The 21,718-nt window shown below is 67.6% G+C and overlaps 1 protein-coding gene and 1 long non-coding RNA gene across 5 annotated transcripts in view; one reads left to right on the top strand and one right to left on the bottom strand.

Annotated features, from left to right (window-relative positions):
* The first annotated feature begins 716 nt into the window (after positions 1 to 716).
* LOC308345419 lies at positions 717 to 4,028 on the top strand. The gene is made up of 3 exons (XR_013967070.1): positions 717 to 1,340; positions 2,797 to 2,948; positions 3,171 to 4,028. It is a non-coding gene; the product is annotated as an uncharacterized lncRNA (long non-coding RNA).
* PACS2 (phosphofurin acidic cluster sorting protein 2) overlaps positions 2,682 to 21,718 on the bottom strand; it is a 54,041-nt gene continuing 35,004 nt past the window's right edge. The window contains exons 5-24 of one of the 4 annotated variants that reach the window (XR_013967068.1): positions 20,728 to 20,890; positions 20,145 to 20,218; positions 19,840 to 19,920; positions 18,658 to 18,717; positions 16,127 to 16,284; positions 14,293 to 14,383; positions 14,058 to 14,132; positions 13,396 to 13,538; positions 12,443 to 12,575; positions 12,064 to 12,168; positions 11,809 to 11,915; positions 11,401 to 11,555; positions 11,037 to 11,147; positions 10,648 to 10,756; positions 6,636 to 6,678; positions 5,440 to 5,482; positions 5,176 to 5,311; positions 4,301 to 4,385; positions 3,964 to 4,077; positions 2,682 to 3,370 (exon numbers count right to left, since the gene is read on the bottom strand). Coding sequence is in view for 2 of the 4 variants with exons in the window: in XM_080807549.1 (XP_080663675.1) it covers positions 3,252 to 3,370; positions 3,964 to 4,077; positions 4,301 to 4,527; positions 5,176 to 5,311; positions 5,440 to 5,482; positions 6,636 to 6,678; positions 10,648 to 10,756; positions 11,037 to 11,147; positions 11,401 to 11,555; positions 11,809 to 11,915; positions 12,064 to 12,168; positions 12,443 to 12,575; positions 13,396 to 13,538; positions 14,058 to 14,132; positions 14,293 to 14,383; positions 16,127 to 16,284; positions 18,658 to 18,717; positions 19,840 to 19,920; positions 20,145 to 20,218; positions 20,728 to 20,890 (2,247 nt within the window). In the remaining 2 variants the exon portion in view is untranslated. Of the gene's footprint in view, positions 3,371 to 3,963; positions 4,078 to 4,300; positions 4,528 to 5,175; positions 5,312 to 5,439; positions 5,483 to 6,635; positions 6,679 to 10,647; positions 10,757 to 11,036; positions 11,148 to 11,400; positions 11,556 to 11,808; positions 11,916 to 12,063; positions 12,169 to 12,442; positions 12,576 to 13,395; positions 13,539 to 14,057; positions 14,133 to 14,292; positions 14,384 to 16,126; positions 16,285 to 18,657; positions 18,718 to 19,839; positions 19,921 to 20,144; positions 20,219 to 20,727; positions 20,891 to 21,718 lie in introns of all 4 variants that reach the window. The other 3 variants (XR_013967069.1, XM_080807549.1, XM_080807550.1) reach the window with 3 other exon arrangements.

The raw sequence follows: 21,718 nt of genomic DNA, 5'->3' as shown, positions 1-21,718 counted from the left end.
CCCCCCGCGGCGCCCCCCTCCGACCGCACGTCCCCCCCGCGGCGCCCCCCTCCGACCGCACGTCCCCCCCGCGGCGCCCCCTCCGACCGCACGTCCCCCCCGCGGCGCCCCCCTCGGACCGCACGTCCCCCCCGCGGCGCCCCCTCCGACCGCACGTCCCCCCCGCGGCGCCCCCCTCGGACCGCACGTCCCCCCCGCGGCGCCCCCCTCCGACCGCACGTCCCCCCCGCGGCGCCCCCCTCCGACCGCACGTCCCCCCCGCGGCGCCCCCCTCCGACCGCACGTCCCCCCCGCGGCGCCCCCCTCCGACCGCACGTCCCCCCCGCGGCGCCCCCTCCGACCGCACGTCCCCCCCGCGGCGCCCCCCTCCGACCGCACGTCCCCCCCGCGGCGCCCCCCTCCGACCGCACGTCCCCCCCGCGGCGCCCCCTCCGACCGCACGTCCCCCCCGCGGCGCCCCCTCCGACCGCACGTCCCCCCCGCGGCGCCCCCCTCCGACCGCACGTCCCCCCCGCCGCACCGCCACGGTCCCCGGGCCCGGAGGAACCACACAGCAGGGAGGGAGGAGGGCCTGGGCTGCCCCAGGTTTATTAGTGTCGCATCAGCACCTTAGAATAGTCCGCGCGGCCGCATACGGGACAGGTTAGACTCTGTCCCCGAAAAGGCCATTACATGAATCCCGGAAGGGAGAAGAGCCCTAGCAACACGCACGTCCCGGAGACCGAACAGGGCGGGGGACCGGGCCGGTCTGCGCAGACGGGCCCCCTGGCCACAGCCCGAGGCCCCCGCGGGGGCCGCCCCGCCCGCAGGCTCCTGCGCCCAGGGAGGCCGGCCTGGAGGGGGGCGGGGGCCGGCATGGGAACTCAGGCCGCTGACCCCAGAAGCGGGGGCCCCGTCCGCTGAGGAGGAACCTGCTCCAGGACAAAGGCCAGACCCTGAGAGCAGTCTGGTCTCCCACCCGGGGGCGAGGACGCTGCGGCAAGGCGGTCCCGGCCGCTCCCCGAGCCGCAGCCATGACACTGACTCAGGACACTGGCCAGCATGCCCTGAGGACACAGTGACCCAGGGGGAGGGCAGGGGAGGAGTGAGGAGGCGGTGGGACCCCCCCTGGCCTGGGCCTTGCCCAGTGGTGTTGGGTGGCTTGCCCCTGTATCCCAGGTTACATCTGGTTGCCCAGTGGGCTGAGAACCCTTGGTCTGAGGGGACTGCTTCTGCCTGGGACCCCGCGCCCCAGGCTGACCGCTGCACTCTGGCTCCATCACGGATGGCTTTGGCTTCTGAGTCATCTTCCTTGGAGGGACAAAGTGCTTTTCCGTGGATCCTCAGAATAGCTCCATGAGGTAGGCAGGGGAAACGGGACCCTCCCTGTTTAGCCACTGGGGAAACTGAGGCACAGGGTGAGCGCAGCCCAGGCCTCTGAGGGAGTCACGGTGGCTGGGACTGTGTGCATGTCCTCCTGGGCCTGGGGACAGTGTGGTGGGTGGGCCCCGTGGCACTTAACAGGACAGACTGTAGCCAGGCTCTGTAGGCCAGGGGCATAGGTGCTCCCCTGCGTGTCTGAGGACAGCTATGGACGTGGACTTGGGGGGGGGTGGTCCCAGCAGAGGGACCCCCCCCCACAGCCGGAGTGGACATGACTTCCCCCACTTGCGTTCCTTTCTCTCAAGTTAGTTCTGCAGGTAGAAAGTGAAGTCAGGAGTCTCACCTGTCCCTCCTTCCTGCTGAGTCACATTTGGAAAGGAACCTTGAGGACCAGTGACCAAGGCCCTGAGGCCCAGCAGCGGGAACAGGGCAGGGAGGCTCAAGGTCCCAGGGCCTGCTTCTGAGGGTAGTTGCTGGCGGATGCCACCAGGCCACCAGAGGCGCCGGGGCCCAGTGGCCTGCACCCTGACCCCGTCCCTCCAAGCCAGGAGCTGTCAGGGGAGGAGTCTGGGCCCTCAGGGAAGGTCTTCTGCCTGCACGCACCCCTGAGGCAGGGCCACACACAAGGCCAGACCTGTGTCCCCTTGTTCCCTAACTAGCCCAGGGGCACTGACCGTGAGGCTGACACCCTGTACTGCCTTGCAGGAGGAAGTAAGTGGGTAGGTCACAGGGAAGAAAAATGGGCCATGGCTCATCCTCCAGGAGCAGACCTGTCGGTGCCATGGGCTGTTGGCGACGCCCGTCCTCTGGGAGAATGGGAATGGGCTGCAGCCTGCGCCCTGCATCCGGCGCTGTGTTCTGAGCATAGCCGGTGTGGCCCCCTGGCCAGGGTCCCAGGGCCACAGCAGCCAAGCATGGGAACTGGTGGGCTCTTTCCATGCACGGCAGGCAGCAGGGCTGTGGGGGGAGCAGGGGGACCGGGCTGGCCTCTTGCCGCACGTGGGAAGGCAGGGGGCAATGCTGGCCCCCAGGCTGGGACCCAAACCCACAAACTTGCTCGAGGGAGCTTGGCCCGGAGAGGCCGAGTGGGCTGGGGCCAGCGATGGGGGCCACTGTGCTTGCTAAGTCTGGGACAGGGATGACCAGCAGAAGCATAGTGATGGCTCCAGAGTGGCCAGAGAGTGAGTGAGTCGGGCTGGGATGTGGGACCGCACTGGCTGGCTCTGCCCCAGCCCCAGGGGCTGCTGGGACATCAGAAGAGCAGCGTCTGTTTGGCAGCTACGTTATATCATGTATTTAAAAGCATTAAAAATATCTGCTACTGTAAAACCTCCGCGGCCCCGCGAGGCTGGAGTTTATTGGGAACCACAAGTGGGCGGTGCTGGGGCATCTCGTGGCCGCTGGACAGCTGCCCAGCCTCCGTGTTCTGCTCAGGGCGCTCCCGACGGGAGGCCGGCCTTCAGCGTCCAGCCACCCAGCTCTGTGCCTGGGGAACACAGGCACCCGCGGATCTGTGCGGCCACCCGCCTGACCCCAGCTCCCTGAGGAAGCAGAGTCCTGGCTTTCAGGAAGGACAGGACGCGAAGGTGAGGACCCTTCTTGCTGGGGGGCTCGGGGGGTCCTGAGGCTGGAACACGCCTCGTGGTTCTCCAAGCCCAGCACTGCCCGCCTGACCTCCCCCCGCCCACCCCCGGCACATCTGGTTAATGGGCAGAGCAGTTAACGGGCTCCGGGGGTGGGGGCTCCTGGCGAGTTTCCGGGTGGAGAGCACATTCATACTTAAGACTGTTTTTCTTTGTGTTTTTAAGGGTCTCTGTAGTAAACTGAAATGTTAACAGAAAAGCAGCTGGGCCCTCCCGGCGCTCGCCGTCCAGGGCTTCGGGGCAGGGCTAGCAGGCGGACTTGGAGTGTCCGAAGATGCAGATGGGGAAGTGCTTCACGTGGGAGGACCACTGGGCCGCCAGCTGGAAGAACTTCACGTCGTTCCACTCCACACCGTCGATGAGGACTGTGAGGACAAGACCACCTGACCCGCTGCCCACCGTGCCCCGGCTCCCCCGGGGACCCCAGGTGCCCGTGAGGCACGCGCCGGCCAGTCCTCCCACCGCCATCCACAGCCCCGCAGCCCCCGCAGGGGGTCAAACACCCTCCACGTAAACTGGAAACGCCACAGAGGAAGGCAGAGCCGTTCTTGACCACAGGGGTCATCAGACTCAAACTCATGAAGAGAAAACCGTTCTGGGCTCCATTTTCTGAATTAATGAGTTACAGAAAATCTTCTATAAAAGGTCTAAGATATAAAAATCAATCTTAAAAGAAGGAAAAGGATTGAGAAATTATTTCTCAGGATTTAAAAAGCCGTTCTGTGCGTACACATGCTTTATCCAGGTGGGTTCGAAGCTGGCCCTGCGTGACACCCACTGGGTAGCAAGACAGAGTTTGCAGAGGTGACGTTCAGAAAGCTTCCTCTCGTTGACTTGCGCGCTTTGGACAGAACCGACAGGGACTTGGGTCCAGGACCCCCTCCCACGGGCTCCCCACGGAGGGCAGGACCTGTGGACGAGAGACGCCCCGGAGTCCTGGGGACCCCCAGGTGCTCACCCCGCAGCATGTTCTGCTGGTGCTTGGCTGTGCAGATCAGGCGGCTGATGCCCTCGATGCACTGGCTCTTGGACTCCACGTCCTTGTCCTTGGTTTTCTTGGGCAGAAACATCACTAGGAGGGAAGGGCTGCAGGGCTCAGCCACAGCGCCTGGGGCCCCGCTGACCTGAGCCGCCCACACCCCACCGGGACCGCAGCCGCCAGCCCTCCCGCCTGCCCAGGCAGCCTCCGCTCGCCGCTCGTGGCCGGGGTCAGAAGCGGCCCCCAGACCCGTGGCGACCTTGGGGCCTGTGGCCACCCTCCAGCCCCCCACCAGCCGAGCCACCCCCCACCTCACCCTTCTTGTTCTTCTCCTTGGTGACCACGGTCATGGACATGGTGGGCGTGGCTGCGGCCTCACCACTGCCGGGCAGCCTGCTGACCTGGAGAGACCGGAAGGTGCACTTGAGCGTGTTTTTGGTGGCGGGCAGGTCCCTCTTGTCCACCTCTCTCTTCCTGTCTGCGGGCGGGGCCGCCGTCCAGTAGTCCACCTGCAGCCCCATCAGCTCGGCGCCAGTGCCCTGGCTGCAAAAGCAGAGAGAGCCTCACTTCTCTGTCCTCGCTCGGCGGCTGGCACGGGCCAGGGGAGGGGGCCGCCAGGGGTGGGGTGGGGAGCCCCAGCCCTGGAGCCTCTGGGGACGCACCGGGGTCGCCCCAAGCACCTGGGCGGGCCACCCGCCTGCTCTCTGCAGCCACCCCTTCGAGTCTGGAGGGCCAAGGTCGACGAGCTCCATGGGAGGTGAGGCCCCCGTGGGAGTCGGGGGCAGCCCTATGACCCTGGGGCCCACGGGGGTAGGTGGGAGGGGCTGCCGACCAGCTCCCCCACTGGCTCCCACCGCGGTTACCCACATCCCAGTCTCCTGACCCCCGTCGGCATGCGGGGTCCCCCGTTCACTTAGTCTGTGTGTTTCTATCCCTAGCACGCCCAGGGCTGGGGAGGGGACAAGTCTCCCAAGCCAGCCAGGACCTGTGCCACCCCCACCCAAGGGGACGCCTGGCCCCCGCAAGCCTGTGTCTTCCCCAGGGCTGTTCAGAGTGTCCCCTCTGGCCGAACCCTCCGCGGGCTGGCATGGTCACGGCCACGAGTGGTCCTCAGTGCTAACCGAGGCCCCACTGCGTCGGGGGCTCGCATGAGGACAGAGTGGGGCGCCCACCTCGTGTGGCCATGTTTACCTGGGGGAGGACAGGCCCCCGCTCACCGACGGGGAGGAAGGTGGGGTAGGCGAGGCCTCCTTGGCCGCGGGAGACGTGGACGGTGGGGTGGATGAGAGCACACTGGAGCCCGAGGGGGCCGCGTCATCGGAGTCACCTTCAGGAAGGAGTGGGCGGCGCTGAGCTCCCCTCTGGCTCTGCCCCCGGAGCGGCAGGAGCTGCCGGCTCTCCCGCGGTGGGCGTCCCTCCCCTTTCCAGCCCCGAGGGCAGGGAGCACGGGGTTACCTGACGTGGCTGAGGACGGTTCCACTATTCCAACTTTCACCACCTGCAAGGCAATGGGATGGAGGCTGGCGGCCGCGGGCGGAGTTGCCGCCCTCCCGCCTGTGCACCAGGGTCCAAACCCGCCGAGGGCTGTCTCCCTGCGGGCGCCCTCCGGGGGGCTCCTGCGCCGCAGCAGGGCCCTAGTTCTTCCCGCCCTTGGAGCAGAGCTGAGCCCAGGGTGGCCTGGGATCCTCCCACTGCCGTGGCTGCGCCCTCCGAGGTCAGCCTGCGCCCTGGAGAGGGGGCACGGGGCCCACACTCTGGCCCTCCACAAACCCTGAGCCTGCGGCTGGCCTGGTGTGGGGTGAGGGACCCCTGCCCTGCTCGGGGCCTGCACCAGGTGCCAAGTGGGCTGACTGGTGTGCGAGCCACGCAAAATTAAACCAGTAAAGTGACTACTTCTGTCGCAGTCATGTGGGTGCTTCCAGCGTCCACGGGGTTTGGCGCTGCCCCCCTCCAGTGGGTCAGAGGTCCCCTGAGACAGGTGCCCCTGCACCAACTCCATCCCGGGAGGGCCGCTAGCTGCCCTGACGGCTGGCCAGGGTCAGCGATGGCACGGACACCCTGCTCTGCCTGGGGCCCCCGCCTGCCAGGCTGCCTCTGGCTCCTGCAGCAGATGCCGGGACTGGAGGCCCCGCAGCGAGCTTCGGGGCTCTGGAGACTTGCGGCAGTGGCCCGGCCCCACCCCCGGCTGAGCAGGCTGGCATGGGAGGCGCCCCTTCCTGTCCTGTAACTCCCAGGGACAGAAGCACCCTTCGCCCCATCCCCGTGGGACCGGTCCCGAGACCCTGCTGACCCGGGCGCCCACCCACAGCCGAGTCTGACCCAGCCCGTGTGCCCAGGACATGCTGCGAACGGAGCCCTCGCCTCCGGGGGCGTGTCTGCTTGCACCAAGCAGAGCTGGGAGCAGTGACCACCTCCGGGCCCAGCCCAGCCCTGCTCAACGTGGGAAAGAAACAGTGAGCAACGAGCTCTAAGACGGGGGGTGACTTAAGGAGTCCCCCCTCAAACCGGCAAAGAAGGTTCTGGAACAGGTCAAGTTAATGCAAGCAGGCGCTATAAAAGCTTGGCAAGTGGGTCGTCCCCACGTGGGTGAAGCCAGCCACACGGGAGGGGCGCCTCGGGGAAGGCCAAAGCCCCACCAGAGCAGCACTCACCCCTACGAAGGGAATGAACTTCTGCGAGGACTCTTCGTCAGGGCTGAGAACAGAAACGAGACGGTCAGTCACCCCGCACTCCGCCAGGCGGGCAGCGCCGCCCACGCCCCGCCCACACCCATCCCCGCAGCGCCCGGCCCTGCCCTCCGGCCCTGGGCTCAGCTCTCAGCAGCGGGGGACCAGAGGCCTGTGGGGAGTCGTGCGGGAGCCCAGCTTCTCCGCCCGCTAACCCAGCAGGCCTCCACTTCCACTCGGCCCCGAGATGACCGCTTGCAGCATGTGCCCCAGGACCCCCGGGACCCCCAGCATGCGGGGCTGACCGAAAGCCAGGCTGCGGAGTTCCTCTAGTCTTCTGCAGGCTAGATGAAGTCCGTGCCGGCCGGACGGATGGGGCAGGGGCGGTCCCCAGGCCTCCGGCCTCGGGCGCGGGGTGCACACGCCAAGCCCTGGCAGAGCACCACCCCCAGGGCAGTCTCAAGGTGACACGGAGTCTCCGGGGCCGTGCTGCTGGCGGAGGCCGGCCAGCACGGCGGCAGTGAGGGTCTCTCTAGACTGGGCCCCGCGGGCCTTCCGGCCGACCCTCGGCTTCCCTGCGATCGCTGGCGAAGGCCTGCATGTCAGAGGCCCTTGGGGGTGGGGGATGGGGGCAGCAGCCAAGGGGACGCAAACCATGCCCGAGCTGCGTGGGCCGGGCCCGGCCTGCCGCTCTTCTCTGCTGATGGCCACACGGTGACCGGTCTCTGCCACAGGGCCCAGGCCTGAGTGGCTCTCCCACTGGGGGCCAGGGTGCTCGGGCACCAGGCTCCCCTGCTCCTGACCCTTGGGAGAACCCACCGGGCAGGGCCAGTGCTGGGCCTCCTGGGACCTCAGAGAAGGGAGGTGCCTGCTTGCCCAGCCTCCCCGGCTCCCAGGCCGCCCTCCCAGCTCTACCTCTTCCGCCTCCTGCCCCGAACATCAGAGCTGACGTCACAGAGCAGACCTTCTGCAGGCGGCTTTGCTCTGGGGTACCCACCTGCTGGCTGCCGTGGTGCCCCCCAGGCACAGGGCTATTTGGGGAGAAGCCTGGGCAGCACCCCCACCCCAAGGGCCGGCAGCAGGCCCGGCCCTGCTCTTGTGGGGATGGAGACGGGCAGCCGGCCAGCGCGCCCCACCAGGTGTGCACGGGCCGGCACAGATGGCACCTGGCACCCAAGGCCAGTGCCAGCAGGAGGCGCTGTCCTCGCCCTGCGGCTCAGCACCCGCCTGAGGGGAGGGCGGCTGGCAGGCTCCTGGGTGCCCCCTGGACACAGGGCCCCCGGCTTCTGAGCTAGCGCCGCCCGCCACGCCTCCGAGGAAGACCTGGGTAATGTCTTTGGACAGAACAACCTACAGATGAGGGCCATCCCGCTGAAGACGGCCGAATGCCCGGCCGCTCTGACCCGAGGGGACAGAGCTTATCCCCAGGTAACACAGCAGTTCGAACCCTGTGCCAGGCCTGCTGGCGCATGCGAGCTCCTCGGGGGCCCCCACCCACAGGGCTCCCGGACCCTCCCCACAAGCAGCACGCAGGGAGGCGGACGAGGGCCTGGAGGGGCCGCCGGGAGATGCCACCACACGGGGACGCTGCTGGGTCTGAGCCGCCAAGCCGAGCCTCTGGCCATGCAGACAACATTCAGCACGTGACACGCGCCAGCGGGACAGGGGTGACACCGGCTTGCCACTGAGGCCTTGCCACCTACGCTCCGGACCTGTTCTGGGTGGGGCAGAGGCCAGGACTCCTCAGGCTCCCACGTGTGGCTCCGTGGTGAGGCCCCGGCACCCCTGGCTCATGAGACCACGTGGGGGAAGCACAGCTGTGCCTCAGCTCAACGCTGGGGGCACAGAGCCGGGGGCGCAGGGGACGCCGTCCCTGGATGTGCCCCCGGGGAGCTGTTGGGGCTGCACGCAGCAGATATGGGTCTGAGGGCAGGCTGGGAGCTGTGTGCAGTGTAGACCCTGTCTGCAGGTGCTCTCAAGGGGCAGGGGGAGCTGGGGCCCTGAGGGCCACTGTCCACTGCCCACCGTCTCCTGGGTTTCCTGAGCCCTCTGTTCTCTGTCCCAGCCGACAGAGGCTGCCTACTGACCTCCTGTTCCGGGCTCTAAGGGCGGCCGACGCGCTGGGCCTCCCTGGGGCCCCACCCCGGGTGCTGGTGTCACCACTGTGACGCGGAGGTGGGGGCAGGGACACAGGACGAGGGCCAGGGTCCCCTGAGCCCTGGCTGGGGAGACGAGAGGCTGTGCCAGGCAGCAAGCGGGCTGCGGGTGTCCCCGGCACGGCCCCCCAGGGCGGCTGCAGCAGTCACGGGCACACCACAGCTGGTCTTTCTTTAGCTCACAAAGGCTCGTTTAGCAGGACCATGGAGGAGCGCAGACCCTTCCTCCTAATGTGTCCAGCAAGGAGGCTGCCAGGGGCCCAGAGACCATGGGCTGGTGGGCTTTCCCAGGACAGAAAGACCCAAGACACAGAGTGGAACAGTGCCCTGGTGGGGGCCTGACACACAGGCCACCAGGACAGGCAAGGGGAGCCCCCCAAAAAGGGCAGCTCTGGGGGCACCCTGAAGCGTGGCTCCAGAACGCAGGCTTTGAAGGGGGGAGCCACGCGGGGTGAAAAGCCCTTCACTGAACGTGGGGGTCATGGCGACTTAGCCACCGCCCGGCTGGGAACCGCTCTGTGCCGCTCTCCACAACCCGGGGCGCAGGGCCCACAGCCAGGCTCGGAGCACGCACCGTCCGGGCAGGCCCCCCGCCTGTGGCCTGCACACCCCCACGTGCAGAAGCAGCCACAGTGTGGCCCTCCCAGGGTGCTGAGCCCGTGAGTCGGGTCGGCAGACACACTGTGCTGGGACAAAAGTCCACACGCGGCCCGCGTGGCATCAGCGGCCCGGCCGCCTGCTTCTACCGCAGGACGTGGTGCCCAGGGCCTCACCACAGACCCCTGTGGACGGGCTCCACTCAGCACTGCTGCAAGTGGCACTGTGGGCCGCACAGAGGCCAGCCTGCCCGCCGCGACGTCAGCCCGCAGTGCTCTGCGCTCCTTTGAGCTGGGCGGGGACGGAGAGCCAAGTCCTGGCTCGGGGTGCCCACCCGCCCGCCGCTCGGCCGGGGGGCCCTGCCCGACGGGCGGCAGGACACGGGACGCCCCCTGCCGGCTCTTACTGCTAAACAGCCCTAAAGACCAGCATGGGGACACGGGCACAGACCCAGGGACAGCGGTACCTGAGGGTAAAGTCAAAGTGAAAGTTCTTTTTCCTTTTCGGAAAGCCACCAAAAGAGAAAACACAGACACGTTATCACGTGCTCAGCAGCACGCCCGGCTCTCGCGGGAAGAGCCCGGCGCTGTGAGCCAGGCGGCCGCAGCGGTTTCCCATCTTGTGCGGGGAGAGCCACGAGTGTCCCGCACACGGGACCCCAGATGCTTCTCCTCTCCCGCCCGGCCGCAGAGTCGGCCCTTCAGCCCGCCTCCCTGGAGGGGCTGCCCTGGCGGGCCTGGCAGCCAGACCTCTGCCCGGCCGCGGCTGGGCCCCCCCCCGCCCCCCTGCTCCTGCCTGCCGTCCTGCCTGCTGTCATGCCCAGGGTCAGGCCGAGAACGTGTCTCCGGCCTGGGAAGCCTAGGAGGCCGAAGGAGCCTGGTCCTGCATTCCCAGAGCAGGTCGCGGCCAGGACAGGGCCACGTGACAGCTGTTCCCTTAACCTTTGCTATGAGAAATTCCAACGTACTACAGAGAGGCGTCCTGCCGGGCTCCTTCTGACGAACTCGGAGGAGACCTGGGGCTGCCAGACCCGCTCACGGCGTTCCCTCCCGAGCCCCGTTCGCGTTCCGTCCCTTGGCCAACCAGGTCTGTCCCTGCTGGCCGTGCTGCCTGAAGGCTCTGAGACCAGAGCGGGTAGGGAGGCCTCTGGGGGGACGGTGGCTGCGGGCGGCCCGTGTCTGTGGCATGGAGCGGGGGACCCCCCCTTTCCCGGCGCCTGCCCTGCCCGTGGCCCAGCGAGGTACCTCTTCTGCTTGTAGGTCAGCATGGCCTCCGCGATGGGCAGCTGGTGGGCACAGTTGGCGCCTGCGATGTACTGTGTGATCCTCGACACGATGTCTGGCGTGTCCTGCACTGCACGAGAAGGCCAGGCAGGGTCCGTGGGGGGCCACACACCCCTTCCACCCCGTGTGCTGCCCCCGGGGCTGCCCGGTTCCCAGCCCAGAAGCAGTGGCGGCACCGGGGCCGGCTGAGGGACCTTCTGCCCTCACGGTGTCTCCAAATCCCTGGGAGCCCTCGCCAGGGGCCCCCACGGCCAGCCCACTCTGAGGCCCACGGCAGCCAGCGGGGAGCACCGGGCAGAGGCCCCGCGTCTCCCCGGGGAGGCCCCACCGGCCGGGGCCCCAGGCCTCACCGGCACTCTGGGCCTCCAGCTTGTTGAACAGGTCTCTCCAGGCCAGATCCTGGAAGAAGTTGTTGTAGCGGTAGTCCACGGAGCCCAGGTACCGGGCCACAGGGTGGGAGCCTGCGAGCCGAGGGGAGGCCGTCAGGCCGCATGGGCCGCTCGGTGCCCCTCAGAGCCCTGCCCCACTCCCAGGGGCTGCCGAGGCCACTGCAGATGGTGCGCGGGGCCGGCAAGCCTCCCCCCAGGACGCGGCGCCCCAGGGACCGACAGGGCGAGCCCACAGACACGGAGCCACGTCCCACGGGCTTGGATTGTGTTGGGACTCGCAGGCAGCCCTGCCTCACTTCCCAGGCCGGCGCCGGGGGGCCCTCACCCAGCGGGATGACGAGAAAGCGCATGTAGCCCAGCCAGTCGGGGGTCTTGTGGGACAGCTGCTCCACGAACAGCCGCAGCACGGCGCTGAGGTAGTGCTGCGCCCCGGCCACGGCGATCTTCACGGGCGTCGGCGGCTGCGAGTTGCAGTTGCAGCTGCGGCCCCGCGGACAGGACAGAGGGGACAGACGCCTCAGGGAGCCGCCCCTGCCGCCGGGACCGCCCAGCGTGCCCAAGCGGCCCCCGGGCCACGACGGCCTACTCATGACCCCGAGACGGCCGCCGACACCCAGGCCATCCCCCCGCCCGACCACCCAGACCTGGACCGAAGACGGGGCCGCCGGCAGCTGTGTGTGGGCTCGTCCAGAGTCCGCCCCCGCCCCCGGGACAGAGCCCCGGGAGGACTCACTATCTCTGGATCCTCGAGACGATGGTGCTGAAGGCCGCCTGGACGTCCGCCGCAGAGCAGGTGCACACCACGGGGAGCGTGTGCCTCTGCAGGACCTCCGACAGGAACTGCGGGCAAGGAGGGCGCGGCCTGGGCCCCAACGCTGCCCCCGGCCGCCCACCAGCACCGCACCCCCACCCCTGCTGCGGGGACGGCGCCCCCCACCCCCCCACACCCCCGTTCCCGCCGCAGGGAGGACACCCGGCCCGTCCCCACCTGCCCCTGCCAATCAGAGGTGTTGACGAGAATGATGTTTTCAGGAAGCTGGTCGTCAGAGATGAGGATGTGGTTCAACTGGTCATACACGGTCTTCCTGGGGATCTGGAGACACAAGGCCCCCCGCACCGGTGGGAGGTGTGCTGCAGCCCCTCAGCCGCCCAGCTGACCCCTCCTGCTCCCCAGCAGTGGGCAGGAGAGGCCGGCCCCGTCCTCGCTCAGGAACTCAGCTTTGCACTGGACAGCGGTCACTGGGCCGAAGGCCCTGAGGGACCGTCACAGCCCACGAGGTAGCCGGGCTGCCGCCCCCCGGAGCCAGCAGCACTGGGTCGGTCCTGGGCAGCCGTGGCCTCTGCCCGTGCCCCCCCGGAGCGCACACCTGCAGCTGGCTCCTCGTGTCCGGGCACCGCTCGTTGTCCAGACTGTTGGCCCGCTCGTTCTGCGGCCTCGCGGGCTGCCGCTCCTTCAGGGACGTGCTCCGACCCCGGCGGCCGGCCTGCTTCCCCTCAGACCTGCAAGGAAGTGGCAAAGGCTGGGGCCCGCCGCCGCCGTGCGGACTCCCCTGCAGGGCGAGGGGCCCACGTGGCGGCCACGCCCACACTTGGCACAGGCGCTTTCTCTGTGGGCGTAAGGCCCGACACAAAAGGCGTGTGCCGGCTGTGCAGAGCCACGGCCCTGAGAAGGGGGCTCTGCTGCCCGAAGGTCCAGCCCCGCGGGTCTTGGGGCAGGAACGCAGGGCCTGGCAGCAGCGGCAGCACGTGGCCATGTGTGGTGGCCCAGAGGGTGTGGGGAGTTGGGCCAGGTGCCCAAGGAAGGTGATGACGAGACAGGCCAGAGGGCACGTCCCAGGGAGGGGATCCGAGGTGACCCCCGGACGGACCAAGACGGCAGTGGGGGCAGGTAAGAGACGCTGCAGGGGTGTCCTCCACTGGGAAGCTGCCTGGGTCCCCGCCACTCAGACCCCCCACCTCTATGACGCCCACCGTGCGGGGCAGGGTCCCGGCCCCACAGAGCTGCCACGGAGGACCCAGCAGCACCACCGCCCGGGGGCTGCCGCGCCAACCACACTAGGCTCTGGGCCCAGCTGGGCACGCCCCCTCCACACCGGCGCCCAGGGCTACGCCGGTCCACAGGGGCCACACCTCAGCCCCAAAAGGCCTGCTGGCGGCTACAAACACGGGGTGGGGGGTCCCATGTGGCTCTCCGGGGTGGGCCCCCAAATCTCCATGCTTCTAAGTGATTCTCATGCAGTCAGACGGGGCCTACCCCTCACACTGGGGTGTATAATGTGTATAATGCCTGCCCGACCGCCTCCCCAGGGCGTCCCGTCACCTGGTGGAGGGGATGACAAGGGACTCCGTCTTGGTGATCCGCCCGCTGGGCGGCAGCTTCTCGGTGAACACATCCAGAGCAGAGGTCTCTGCCTCCGGGCTGTCCTCGGGCTGTGCCGGCTGCTCCCCAGGGGCGGGCGTGCTCTGAGACGCAGAGAAGGGGGCCCAATGGCAAAGCACATCCCACAGGGCCCTCCTCTCGAGGACCACGGTCTCAGGCCCGAGGAGCCCCTGGTTTGGGTGGGGGGGTGTGGGCTGGTCTCAGGCCGACAGCTCTCCACATGGGGCATAGACACACCTCCCCCTGGGGAGCTGAGCCGACCTCCATTCCCACCCACGGGGCTCCCAGCCCTGGCTGCCAGGGGAGCCCAGCACTGAGCCTCCCGCAAACCTGCCTGCAGCCCAGGACCCCGCCCCTGGGAACCCCCACGAGGGCAGAGACAACCAGAGCATTCACAGAGCCTGTGCTAACAGCAAAGCAGGGGGACACCCCAGTCCTCCTGGAACTAGGGTGACTCCGGGGGACCCTGACCGTCCCTCAGGGTGGGGGCGAGCCCAGGGGCACCCTCACTGTGGTCCTAGGAGATGTGGGCTAAGGACCCTAGAGGCGGCGGGTCAGCGGGCTCTGTGCTTGACCCAGGGCACGAGCCCACACCTACTCACGTGGGTCACCGTGTCGGAGGCGCTGTCACTGGGCTGCTTGCCTCCCAGGGCCCGGGTCTTCTCGGGCACGTCTGCCTGCGAGGACAAGACGGGAATCAGGAGTTGAGCACGAGGCCGGGGCCACACAGGCCAGGAGCACAGGGTCACGCCGTGCACAAGCTCCCCTCAGCGCGACCCAGAGACAGCCGCCCTGCCTGAGGCCCCACCGGGAGAGAGGGCTGCCGCGTCTGCTCACCGGACTCGGAGGCTCCTTGTGGCTCCGGACGCTGTGGAGGCTCCCGATCTCCGTCTGCGAGCTGGAGTGCGACAGCCCTTCGAAGTAGGGCCTGGGTGCGGGGTGGACAGAGGTCACACTCCGGGGCCCTCCCCACCCTGAAAGTCCGGCCCCTGTGCTCCTGAGATCCAGCAGCCACGCAGAGCTGGGGGAGCTGGGCGGTAGCCGGGGAGCGACGGCCCCGGGGAGGACCCTGAGCACCAGCCACCCGCAGCCCTTCTTGGCGCCTCCACCCGCTCAGACACCCGCTGGAGACGACCTGCATCCCCGAAACCCACCCACTCCCGGCCTTCTCCCCAGGAAGGGTGGCTGGCGGCCCGGGGATACGGGGGAGCCTCAGGCCCCACGGCCAGCGTGCGGCAGCACGCCTGAGACCGCCACAAGGTTGCCATCAGCAGGCTCCGGTGCCCGCAGGCCCGCGAGTGCACACCCCGCCCCCTGCGAGACAGCAGGGCAGAGCTGAGGGAACTCAGACACTCAGAACACAGCACAGGCTGAAACGGTAGGTGGGGTGTGTGCCGCCTGGGGACAGGGAGACGCATGGGCGGGACCAGGGCCCGAGATGCCCACGCACAGCCCCTCGACCGGGAATGGCAGCCGGCCCACGACGGGCTCTTCGGGGCAGCCACCGGCAAGGCCGACCGGCCCAGCTGAAGGCAGCACAGTCCGAAGTGCCTCGGCAGCCTTGCCGGCTCTGCCGGCGGGAGGCGCCACGGGCGCGGTGGCGTGCGGTGGGCCGAGACCGTAAGCGGACCCCCGAGAGGCGTGTGCAGCACAGGCCAACAGCTGACACCTAGACCAGAGGCCACAGATGCCACGGGCAGGCCCACTACGGGACTGGCCACGGTGGGGCGGCCGGAGGCCAACTGCACAGAAAGCCCGCCCTTCCCGTGTGCATCTCTGTCCCACGGACTTGGATCGAAAAGTTAAGGGGTGTCTGGGGGGCTCAGTCGGGAAGCGTCTGCCTTCGGCTCAGGTCATGGTCCTAGGGTCCCGGGATCGGACCTGCATTGGGCTCTCTGCTCAGCGGGGCGTCTGCCTCCCCCTCCCCCATGCCCCCACTGCTGCGTGTGTGCGTGTCCACTCTCTCTCTCTCACATTTAAAAAGAAAAAACCATTAAAAGCACAACTAGAAAAGGCACAGATCTTCCGGACTCCAATACAGCCCCCACTCAGCAGCCATACACGGCCGGGTCCCGTGGCCAAGCCTCCCCCGATCCCAAGCCTGGGGCCTCCCGTGGTCTCCTGCCCCAGCCAGGCTGACACCCGGCTCCTCAGGGACCGGCACTAGCACTGCTCACCCGCCCCTCCCACCTGTGCGACAGGGACAGTCTGCAGTCCGTCTCCCCAGTGCACAGAAGAGCCCCATGGCCTCACGCCTGCCCGCCCTGCCGGCCCCCTCCTGTGAGAGGTGCCTCGTTCAGCCCTGCCGGGGCCCTGGGGAAGCCCCTGACCTCCTTCCCCACCCAGAGCTCTCGACCCTCCATCTCTGACACCACGACCTCTTACAGGGACGACCCCGATGCCTCCTAGCAGGTCTCTTGTCTTCCCGCTCCCAGTGGGTTCCAGAGAGATCTTTCCAGCATGCAGGCACGACCCTGTCACTTTGCTACTTCTCTCCCTCCGAAACCGTGCAGACCGGGCTGTCTGCTAGGACGCACGTCTCTCCTCCTCCCTGACCCAGAGCCCGCGTCCCAAGTGCGTGCTGCCTGAGGCCCCTGCGATATGTGGGATGGCAGGGGTGTGCCCACCGGGGCCGGGGCCGGGGGCAGACAGAGGCGGTGTGTGTACTCACCTGAGCTTTGGCTTAGGGGTGCTGAGGACACTGTCGTCATCCTCCAGGTCCGGGCCACTGTCGCTGGGGTTCTCCATGTCCAACGTGTCATACAGCAGGTCCAGGTCCTCCTCTGCCTCGGGGACGTGCTCTGCAGGGTCCTGCTCCGAATCCAGGACCTACAGTGAGGTCGGACACGGGCGGGCAGGCTCGAGGGGGGATCCCCGTGGCAGGACAGACAGGAAGACGGCGCAGAGCCACCAAGGACCCTCTCTCCAGCACATGCCCCCAGCCCAGTTCTGCCAGACACTGGGATGGCCCCTGGGACCTCCGGTCACTGGGTGCGGGGCACAGCACGGCCATTCTGCCCTCGTGGCTCGTGCTTCAACAGAGAAATGCACAGCAGGAACGCGGGGCAGGGAGTGCCTCCTGGGACAGGCCCGCAAGGCGTTCGGGGCTTGGAAGCCCCCCTCCCCAGGGGCTCCCCACCCTCTCACTGCTTCCTCCTCCCAACCCTGAACTGACTTCCATCCCCACGTGTGGGTTTCGCCAGAACGTCATGGAAGTGGTCACACAGTGTGCAGCCCTCGGCATGGGGCTCTGCCCACTCGGGCGGCTGTATCCAGAGGTGTCTGTGCTGTTCGCCTCCAGCGACGTCCTCGTCACTGCCTGCCCATCCCTGAACGCAGCCTAGGCCTAGCTGGCCGCCAGCGGATAAGACTCTCCAGGCTTTGCTGCTGCAGACAAAGCTCCTGGGACTGTCCGTCCCTCAGTCTTCGTGTGGACATCCTGGACCTTGTGGGCTGATACCAGGTGTGGGACGGCCGGTGGGATGGCTGGTGAGGGTCAAGCCGGCGCTCGGAGGAGCGGCTCGGCTGTGTTCCGCAGCGGCTGCCCTGCAGCGGTTTCCGCCGGCACTGCGGTCCGGCGGCTCCCCACCCGTCAGCACCTCCGCACACCATCCTGCGAGGTCACCGCGACCCTCTGCAGCCTCAGGAGGTCGCCTCGCAGCTTCTCGGGGCTTCCTGGCTACTCAGGTTCCTGCTCAGAGAAAACCTCAAAGGTCGGAGCCTTTGACCGACTCTTGGCCGGACAGTTAACTTCTCCTCAGGAGTGTCTCTCTGTTTGGGGCTGCGAGGGTGCCTCCGGTCTTGCAGGCACCGGTCCCTTGCGGATCTATAACTTGTAAACACCTTCGAGGTGACGGCCGCCGGTTCATCTTCCTGCTGGGAGTTTGGAGCACAGAAGCGTCCGCATTTGGATGAGGACAGACTCGCCCGGCTCCCCTGGCGGCCTGTGCGTCTGGGGTCCTGTCTAAGCCCCACGGCCCGGGCCCCGCAGCCAAGATCACTTTCCTGAGTTTCCCAGTGCAGGCGTATAGGTCTCAGACCCACAGGGGCTAATCCCGCACACAGTGTGAGGTCCTCTCGCGTGTGGACATCTGGCTGGGCCATCACTAGCTGCCAAAAGGCCTACCCTCCCCCACTAAGTGGTCTTGGCATCCTCGTTGGAAATGCACTGCCGGTCTCTCGTGTGGTCTTGATTCCTGTACCTCTTAGAAAGTTGTGTGGTTAGAATGTGTGAGTCTTGGGGTGCCTGGTGGCTCAGGGAGTTAAGCCTCTGACTTTGGTTCAGGTCATGATCTCAGGGAACTGGGATCGAGCCCCACATCAGGATCTCCACTCAGGGAGCTTGCTTGCCCTCCTCTCTCTCCCTCTCTCTGCCTGCCTTGCTGCCTACTTGTGATCTCTGTCAAATAAATAAATAAATAAAACCTTAAAAAAAAAAAAGAAAGTGTGAGTCTTCCCACCGTACTTTCCCAAGATTTGTTTATCGTGGATCCCCCGCATTTCCACGCAAGTCCGGGGGCGAGCTGGTCCTCAGACGGGCAGCAGAGGGTCTCACGGGGATCCTACAGAAGCTGCAGACGATCTGGAGAAACTGAGGCTGAGACCGTCGGAGAGGAGCCGCCGCCACGCCCACGAGAGAGCTTCAGGCGTGCGGATGAGGGGCCGTCGCTTCCCACGCAGCCATGACCGCGTGTGGCTGTGACACGCACACACTCACACGCCACCGCTCCCAGGCAGACCTAGGACCTTGGACTAACTCTCCTCTGCCCGTGTTAAAAAGAAAACGGACGTGTCTGTCCTGTAGTCATAAGAGGTGTGAGAGCCCCTCCCAGCACCTCTGGGGAGCAGGAAGCAGCCAGTGGAAGGAGCCGCGGGACGGAGCGCGTCGGCGGTGGGGGCACGTGGAACTAACCGAGAACGGCCCTAAAATACCCCCAGAACACAAATGCATGGTCACACCGCCGAACGACACCCAGCCCCCCGCCGGGCTGTTCGCGGGGTGCGATTCTAGACACGGGTGGGCGCCCTCGGCCCGGGGCCTCGGGGTACCCCAGGGGCGGAACGGCCCCCTCTCCCGGACAAGGACACAGTGCCTGGGGGCCGTGGGACAGGCAGCGGCGGAGCCAGCACGAGGCCCAGGTGCCCTAGGACCCTGGTCGGACAGGACGCCGAGGGCCTCGCTGCCCAGGCGGGGTCACTCACCTCATCCGACACTTTGAACCTCCGCAGTAATGCCACGACCTTCTGCTTGAAGTTTTGTTGCTGCGAGACAAGCAGGACAGACTCAGAACCCAAGGGGGCGGCTCCCCTCAGGAGGACACGCAGGCAGGGAGGCCCAGCCCTCCGCAGCCCATGGTGCCAGCCCCTTCCCCAGCGTCTGACACACAGCTGGGGTTGGGCCCAGACCCAGGGGGAGCAGAGGGCAGGCGAGCATCATCTCCCCCCAGGGCCTCCAAGTGGGCAAGGCTGCCGGCCCCTCCCAAGGCCCCACCTGGCCCCAGCAGCACCCGGCAACCGGCCCCCGGTGGGCGGGGAAGGCAGGGCTCAGCAGGGAGCCGGAGCCCCACTTGCCCAGTGTGGCCCTGGGCCTCCGAGGCCGGAGCCAGTGGGTGAGGCAGCCGCCCCCGCCACCCTCAGGGGGTGTCCCCAGAAAGGAGCCCCACACAGCCCTGCACGGGCATCAAGGCTCTGGACCCGGAACCGAGGCTCCCGGAGGGGCTGGCACGCTCCCCCTGCCACACGGGGACCAGGCCTGGGCCTGCCGGCAGAGGGGCAGGGGCTTCTGGGGCTGAGCCTGGGTCCCATGGGATCCGTGGCTGCCAGTGTGCAGCCCAGGCCGCGCCCGTGCACACAGGGCAGCTCGGCTCTGGGAACTCCCCCAGGGCTCTGTGCCCAGTGGTGGGTATCTTATGACGGCCTAAGGCCTCTGCCTGGAGCTTTCCCACGGAGAAGCGGGATGGCCCCGCCAAAGCCCGCGGGCCACCGTGCCTGCCGCATGGCTCAGATGCCGAGCGCAGAAACGAGGGACTGGCCTCGAACGGCGCATCTGGGCACACACGGGACAGGGACAGCATCCCCAGCTCTACTCGTGGAGTGGCCTGAGCAGGTCAGCCATCATCCCCCTCATTCCTGGACTCCTGGACCAGGGGCGGCTGCCCGGGATAAGCACGAGGACCCCACCAGTGATGCTCCCACGGACGATGGCCAGCGTCTCGTGGCCCGCCTGCCGGCACAAGGCCATGGAGTCTCCCTGCCTTCACGCCTCACCAAAAAGGCCAGGCCATGGGGGGTCCCGGACGGCTGCCTCACATCCCAACCCCCACATTGGGCCCCCAGCCCCCAGCCCCCCTTTCCCCAGTGTTAGTAAAACCAGTTTCCACCGACCCTGGTCATGGACGCCGTTCTTACTATCGATCGCCGCTGCTTCTTGGGTTTCCCCACATCAAAATCTTCCTCATCCAAGTCCTGGGGACACAAGCATAGGGCTGGCAAGGGTACCCCCAGAGCGTTGGTGGGCGTGCAGCAGGACCCACCCCAGGACGGGAAGCGTGTGCCAGCAGCACACAGGGGGCTCTCAGCCTCCATCTCCCCTCCCTCACGCCGGCAGCTCGGGGGCCCCTGGCCGTCCACACCTCATCCACACCCCGGGAGTCTGAGGGCCACAGTCCCGCGCACCAGGCCAGGCTTACCTGCCCTTGTACGGCATCGTCACTGGCCTCCTGCTCAGAGGAGAAGCTCTCATACTCTTCCTCGGAGTAGTTGTCTACGGAACGAGCAAACAGAAGGGGGATCACCTGGAGATTCCGACCGGTGTCCCGGCAATGAGGCGGCGCCCGGAGCTTGGGGCCCCTGGACCCGCGGGGAGCCGTGTGCAGTCCCCACCCCCCAGGCGGACTCCAGGGGGAGCAGGCCTGTGCGTCCCCACCCCCACGGTGGCCTCTGTGGACCTCAGACGCTTCAGCCTGGATCTCCTGCCCAACCGGGTCCCCTGCGTGCCCTCCCATACCTCGGGGGACAGCGGCCGCCATTATGACGGGGGCGACAGCCATGCCAGGACCTGTGCCCGACCTTGGAAAGCACCGCGGTCAAGCCCAGACTTGCCAGCGGCTGAGCTCACACGCCTGCGGCCCAGGGTCCCAGGGCGGCCACAGTGCTGCTGGTGGGGCTGGAGGCCAGAGACGCCCCGGGCCCTCCCCGGCTTCTCCAACCCAGCAGGCGGGGCAGGAAGGCAGCAAGAGGCACCAAAGCGGGGCCACCGGCAGCCACACTCACCTGCAGACTTGGCCTTGGGCCCCGCCTGCATGGCGCTGTCCTCGTGGTCGATGGGCTGGCTGGACAGCGAGAAGATCCAGATCTCGGCCACCTTGACTGAGGCCTCCTTGAGGCTGCTGCAGAGGCTGAGCACCTGGCCGCCCTCGGAGGGGTGCTGCATCACCTGGGGGCAGGGCTCGGTGCTAGAAAGGGCCGTGGGGCAGGGCCAGCGGATGGGTGTGGGAGGGCGGTGGGAGACACGCCCGTGGGGCAGGAGGACACTGGCCGAGACTCTGGGGGTCAGTGCCAGGCTCAGCCACCAGGGACTGACAGCTGTCAGGGAGGGAGGGTCAGACTGTGTGTGAGGCCGTGACTCTGGGCCACCAGGCCCCGGGATCTGTGTCCAGGGACCCGTGTCTGTGGGGCACCCAGAAGGACCGGCCACCTGCAGGCCCCCCCAACTCTTTGCAGGCAGAGTGTGGACAGGGAGGATGGGGACGAGGACAGGCCCAGGCAAGGCAGGGGACAACAGGCTGACCAGGGCTGGGTGCTGTGGTCACCCAGGGGCCCACAGGCTCGGGGACCCCATGCCCGTCCCCACGTGACCGCAGGCCGGCTCTGTCCTCCGCACGGCCTCTCCTCTGACCCCTACAGCCATTCCGGTCGTGCGAGATTTCCAGCCGACCAGGGACAGGCCCGCACACCACTGAGCAGCCCCCCGCGCCCTGCCCGGTGCCATCGCCGAGGACGCGCCTGCGGGCTGGGCCTTCTGCCTCGGGGCTCACTGGACCACATCCAGGTGTCAGGATTTCAGGACCCGATTATGTTTAATTTGGGGAGCCTGACTTGGGTGCCAACTCTTGAGTGCGGACGTGAAATTTTGGGGAAAGGTAATGTCCGTGACCGCTACCATCTCAGAAACCAAGCCAGGAAGGTTAGCCAGCACCCAGACGCGCCCCTGGGCCCACGGGTGCGCAGCCAGCACCTGTGCCGCCTGCCTGGAGGGACGCTG

Source organism: Martes martes (assembly GCF_963455335.1).
Source record: "Martes martes genome assembly, chromosome: 7".
Taxonomy (NCBI): Eukaryota; Metazoa; Chordata; class Mammalia; order Carnivora; family Mustelidae; genus Martes; species Martes martes.
The sequence above is the reverse complement of the archived record's forward strand: the minus strand, read 5'-3'. Positions and strand labels throughout refer to the sequence as shown.